Source organism: Brassica rapa, chromosome A02, assembly GCF_000309985.2.
Source record: "Brassica rapa cultivar Chiifu-401-42 chromosome A02, CAAS_Brap_v3.01, whole genome shotgun sequence".
Classification (NCBI taxonomy): Eukaryota; Viridiplantae; Streptophyta; class Magnoliopsida; order Brassicales; family Brassicaceae; genus Brassica; species Brassica rapa.
The window spans coordinates 4,844,283-4,850,455 of NC_024796.2; the positions used below are offsets into that span (position 1 = coordinate 4,844,283).

Here is a 6,173-nt window from a genome sequence, read left to right on the forward strand (position 1 = left end):
TATGTGCTGCAAATATTTGTGAAGTGTCAAACAAATTTCTGTATTTGGGACATATATATATGGACCGATATTCTTATATGGTAGGCTATGTTTTATACCATTGTATTCATCATCTTCCTCAAAATAAAAATCGTCAAAAATTTGGTTGGATTAAAACGTTTTTTGAATATTCGTCGACGAAGGAGAACATATTTGTCATTGTGGTGCTTTGGTGAAAAAGAAAATAGGTCTAAGTTCCTTGGATATACATAACTTTTATGTGGAATGGTACTGAGAGGTATAGGGTTTAAGATCTTTCTCTGTTTGTTACGAAAGTTGGAGGGTACGAAACATGGTTAAAAAGTTGGGATTCATGCATGCACGTTCATCTTGGAAAGTGATCAAATTACTAGTAGGAACTAATTAATAGCAAAGTACCTTTTTGTGATGGTTTAGGTGATAGAAGCTTGACAAACATGAGGTTCTCATTGTTAGGAAAGTAATGAACACATTAGAAATAGTGGTCTTTCTCATCTGATAAGCCACATGTGGATTATCGAAACCAAAAGAAGGCGAAGAGACATTTGAATCTCGTTAACAATCAAATGCGTAAGATGAAGATAACAAACCATGATGGTTCGCAGCGTCAGAAGCAGGGGCGGACCCATTAGTGTCTAAGACATGATCTACTATTTAAAAAAAAATTAAAAATAAACATATTTACCGCTAATTATAATCATTAGTGTGTATTAATTATAGTAAAAATAATAGGTAAATGAAATATATATGCACTTTTTAGAATATGTTTTACAATAATTAAATTTTAAATATATTTTTAATGTTTAACATAAGAAGTGCGTCTAGAAAATGATATATTGAATCGTTCAAAAAAAAATGATATGTTGAATTTTTTTGGTCATTTGCCAACTTTTTTAATTTGCCTACCGTTGAGGAAAAGGAAAATCCGAACTATTAACGCATGCACCGAGAGTCAAATGAGAAAATGACTCTTGTCGTTTTAGTATTCATCATATCCAATCATAATTTCACTCGGCGAAATTTAATTTGTCACCCAATACAAAATCAAACTTTCTACCTCAACAAATATATCTAGTATTATTTTCTGTAAATAGATATATATTTTTATTTCATGGTGCATTGTAGATTATCTGCATATATTTTATTGATCCTTTACAGGCGCATATAAGAAATTTGTTTTTAATACACATATAAATACTTTCCTAGGTTGTAAGATTTTTTTTTAATAATTCATGCATGCGTTTATATTATGAACAAACCACATGATATCATACTTGCCTGTCTAGGAGGTGGCACATGAGAATTATTCAATGATACTAAATGTTTTGGTGAAAAATGTTCAAAAGCAATTATGGGACTTAAAAAGAAATGCTTTATGCTTCATTCCCCCCCTCCCCAAATGAGGTACACCATTTGCAACAGTCAGTTTAAACAACAGATGAAAGGGAAGCTATATGTGATACAAGAGAGATAGAAACACATGTGAAAAAACTAATGCGAAGCAACCTTCTTTTTGTTTTATTTGTTTTCAATTACGTCAGAAAATCATGGAACATACGAGACAATAATTGTCTCCATATGCAAATTTTTTCATATACTAGTTTTCTACAAATGCATTTTTCTACATATGGGTTTTTACATATGCATTGAACATTACCACTAAAGGCCACTATCTCCAATTTTATATTATATACACAATCGAGATTTTTTGTTCACCAGCACTATTCCTATCATTTTGATGTTTAATTGAAATCCATTAATAAAGAAAATTGGAGAAAAGCCATATCTAAGGATGTACACATCGTGGATATGGAAACTTTTGTTTTGGCCATTTGTACACACATTATAGTAGATGAATTAGTGAGCCTACATACATATTAGTAACTTACACAAATGTGGATACGTAGATGAATTAGTGAGCCTACATACGTTTTGTAGAATACAAACGTGAATCATGTTCATCAAAACACATGTACCTTAAATGATATAAACAGTAGATCTATCAACTGTACATATATGGTTACATACCTGTGATGGGTCGTTAGCTCTAAAGTTGATTAGTCGGTCTCGGTCTAAATATACACCTGATCATGAAATATATATATCATTTGTGTGAAATAATTTAAACATTTATTCAAACATGCAAGTGTCCATCAAAGTAGTACGATACGAATAATTATGAAGGGTTCTTTTGGCACTTTACTAAATGTAATAATGAAAACAACATTGGCAAGTCAACTCATGGTAGTAAATTTTTTGGTTAATGCCATTCAACAAAATGGGCTTTTGTTTTGTTGTCACTTTATAGCCAGACAGTTCCATATAGTTCACTGGTCCGATCGATGCAGTCATCGCTTGTTACATGTTTTCCTCCTTTTATCCGTGTAATACCACCACCTTTTCATAACTTTTTCCTTTTCCTCTTGTTTTTTTGAAATTCATGATGAATACCAAATAGTTGATATGCATAATTGTGCAATTTTGACTGAATGATCAAATCAAGCCCAAACTTTAGTTAATGGTCTATTTTTCTGTCAACCCTAGCACAAAGCTTCAGAAAAAAAAACTCAACACAAGTGTTTTTTTAACACAAAACTCGGCACAAGTTGTATTTCGAGTTTTCCGTAAGAAGTATAAAAAGTTAAACCGAATCAAAGTTTAATTGTTTGAACTGGCTATCTGCGTGAATACTCTACAAATAACGGATGAATTACATACCATAGTTAATATTCTTCGGGAACGCCTTGTTTGTTACATATCTAAATCGCATGCTTAATTTTGTAGAATAAAAATATGAAGTAAGTTATCCGGAGGAAAAAATATTAAAGAGGAAGTTTAGGGAACGGAATGAAGATCCGAAGATATACATCGAGAGTGAGGGAGGGTTTACCATATCAAAATTATATATATAAATAAATCAAGAACGGCCACATAAGTTTCATTTTCTATATTTTGGGCATGCTGAAGTCATCATCATGTAATTATTTAACATGATTACCAAAACAAAAAAAAACATTTTGATGTAATTTCCTCAAAACGAAGCGCGAATAAAATCATTGAAAATCTTTTTTTTTCAAACACGCACAATGAATATGCATGCATGTCAATCATGTTGACTTCTCTCACACCCATAGCTTTTGGGACAAAGTGAATTAAAATCAATGTTTAATAATAATAATAATAATAATAATAATAATAATAATTGATAAGATGAGTCCAAATCCAGGTCTCTTATTAAAAGGCCACAAATTCAACCACTCCTCAATAATCTCTAAAGGTTCATCTAAAAAAAGCAAGTAAGAAAACACTTCTCTCTCTTTTTTGTTCTGATCTTCAATACACCAACGAGCGAATGGGAAGGGCTCCATGTTGCGACAAGACAAAGGTGAAGAGAGGGCCTTGGTCTCCCGAGGAAGACTCTAAACTTAGAGGTTACATTGAGAAGTATGGTAATGGTGGAAACTGGATCTCTTTTCCTCTCAAAGCCGGTAAGAAAATATGTTTTAAACTAAATTAAAAAAAAAATTGTATCTGCTTCACCTTCTTTGAACTTCAAAGCATAAACAAGAGCTTGTACCGTTCTTTATTGTTGTTGTTTTTTTTTATTATTGTTGCTGTTGTTAAGGTTTGAGGAGATGTGGGAAGAGTTGTAGATTGAGGTGGTTAAACTATTTGAGACCAAACATAAAACATGGTGACTTCTCTGAGGAAGAAGACAGGATCATTTTCAGCCTCTTTGCTGCCATCGGAAGCAGGTATCCCTATTTAAGTTCTTGAAAGTTATCTTTTTAATATAAGAAATTAGTTAAGACCACAGTGTTATATGGAACTAGTGATCAAAATGTTTTTTTTTATCAAAAGAATTCTTAGCTACAAGTACCATCTATTCATCTAGTTTTGCAACATTTTCTTCCGGCATTAACTACTACTAGACATCTATATTGAAACTTGTAGATGGTCAATAATAGCAGCTCATCTACCCGGAAGAACAGACAACGACATCAAAAACTATTGGAACACAAAGCTAAGGAAGAAACTCATGTCTTCTTCGTCTTTCTCTCACTCATCATCAGCCATGACTTCGCCTTTTCTAAACCCTAATTCTCAGGATGTGAAAAGACCATCAACCACAATTTCACCTTCTTCCTACAATCCGTATTTTGAAAACCCAACAAAAGCTCTCATCTCAAACATCGATGGCTTTGAAGCTGATAACCACCAGATCTTTCCCTTTGTTAACCCTAATTATCCTCAAGATATCTCTCTATCAGAGAGCAGCAACAACAACATTTCGGGCACAAGTGGTTTCTCGCTCAACCACAATATGTGTGGTCACTACAGCAACCACAACCATTTCTCCTCAGACGTTAGTGGAAATAGATCAGAGATTATAATGAAGCAAGAAGAGATCATGATGTTGATGATGATAGACAACCACATTGACCAGAGGACAAAAGGGTACAACGGGGATTTCACACAGGGGTATTACAGTAACTTCATTAATGGACATGGGGATTTGAAGCAAATGATTAGTGGAACAGGCACTAATTCTAACATAAACATGGGTGGTTCAGGTTCAGAATCAGCTTCATCTTCTAGTTCCATAAGCAATCTAGCTGAGAACAAAAGCAGTGGTAGCCTCCTACAACACAAGTGTTTGCCCTATTTCTACTCCTAGTTCTTCTAGACTCTCTTGTCTTCTTATATAAATATATCTTGGACTGACTGTTAGTAAATTCAAAGATTTGATGGGGTATGGGAGGAGAGAGAATGAGAATGTGTGTGTAAGAGAGAAAGACTATGATCAGCTTCTATGGAATTTTGTGTTTTCGTTTATTATTATATTTTCGATCTTTGTAAGAGATATCTAGTTAAAAAGAGACAATGGGCGATTTGATTTGATGAAACCAAAAAGGATGTATTCATGGTTGAAGCGTTGAACGAGCTCATTTTTTGTTGTGAAAAGTAAAAGATCATATCAGCTTTTAGTTAAAACATCTAAGTATATGATGTTATACTCTTTAACAAAAAAAGAGGAAAGTATATGGCATAGTTCATTGTTATTGTTTGTAAAATTAGATGAAGTAATTATTATTTTAAGGCTGTAAATGAGTGTGCAATTCAATAGAATTGTTTAATCAGTATTTAAAAGAATAATTAAATTAATATGAATTTTATATTTTAAATCAAAATTATATAATAATATTTAGAATATTTAGTTGTTTTGTAAATATAAATAGTACTAGGTTGCATAGTAGAGAGAGAGAAGAAAGTATCGTGTATAAAAGTCATCACCTCTGGTCAGTCTCTAGGGGCTAAGAGAAATTGATTGATGGAACACACAGATTTTATTCATCTGTTCCGAATGACATATATACCCCTGCCAAATGGTTTTAGACTGGTATATTTTCTTTCAAAATTTTACAAAGGAAAACAAAAGTGTAGCGACAGAAATATTACACTTACGCGCCAGCCTAATAGACGTTACCTAGTAGTGTTATTTTCTGAAGGTGGTGAGGGTTTACAAAATGGGAACAAGTGATATTTACTCTCACTATTCAATGCGATCTCATGGTCCGTTCGTTTCTGTTTTAACATTAAGTTTCGTTTTCTTTTCAACCAGAAGAGTTTCTACAATTCGTAAGACGATTTTGATTAATCACAAGAAGATGAGCAGCAAAAGATTTACAGGAAAACGATTAAAATATACATTATACACAATCTAACCGGTTGTTTGGTAAATAAAACATTACAACCCACTTTTTCTTTTAAATGGTTTAAAGCCGATTCATTTGATTCGTAACCAGTCATTCTAAGCGTCTATTGGAACCGTATATGACTCAACTGTCCATATTATTAGACGGCCCATTAGATAATTACACTATATATCTATCTATCTTTTTATCTGGGCTAATTACGGCTCTGTAGACTTTGATGAAATGATGACAAACACCAAGTTCGTTGGTTGGATTGGTTGAATAAAAGCACTAAGGCAATAATTGGGATCAATAAGGCCCATTATATTGGTTTTGGAGAATCGATGAAGTCCACTCTATGAAATTGAATAACTAATGTAAGCAATTGAAACTGAAAAAAATGAAAAAATGATGTCGTTAAAAAAGAAAAAAAAAAGAAGAAAATTTTCAAAAAAAAAA

General features: G+C 32.6%; 1 protein-coding gene across 1 annotated transcript; it reads left to right on the top strand.

The window, feature by feature from the left end:
• Positions 1 to 69: 69 nt before the first annotated feature.
• On the top strand, positions 70 to 6,162 carry LOC103851480 (transcription factor RAX1). Its single transcript, XM_009128331.3, has 3 exons — positions 70 to 3,506; positions 3,644 to 3,773; positions 3,973 to 6,162. The coding sequence occupies exons 1-3, from the start codon at positions 3,371 to 3,373 to the stop codon at positions 4,694 to 4,696; spliced, it is 990 nt and encodes a 329-aa protein (XP_009126579.1). The 5' UTR covers positions 70 to 3,370; the 3' UTR covers positions 4,697 to 6,162.
• The last annotated feature ends 11 nt before the right edge of the window (positions 6,163 to 6,173 follow it).

Coding starts and splice junctions, on each gene's coding strand:
- LOC103851480 (XM_009128331.3), top strand. CDS start 3,371: ATGGGAAGGGCTCCATGTTGCGACAAGACAAAGGTGAAGAGAGGGCCT. Junction 3,507..3,643: donor CTCTTTTCCTCTCAAAGCCG/GTAAGAAAATAT, acceptor GCTGTTGTTAAG/GTTTGAGGAGATGTGGGAAG. Junction 3,774..3,972: donor TTTGCTGCCATCGGAAGCAG/GTATCCCTATTT, acceptor TGAAACTTGTAG/ATGGTCAATAATAGCAGCTC.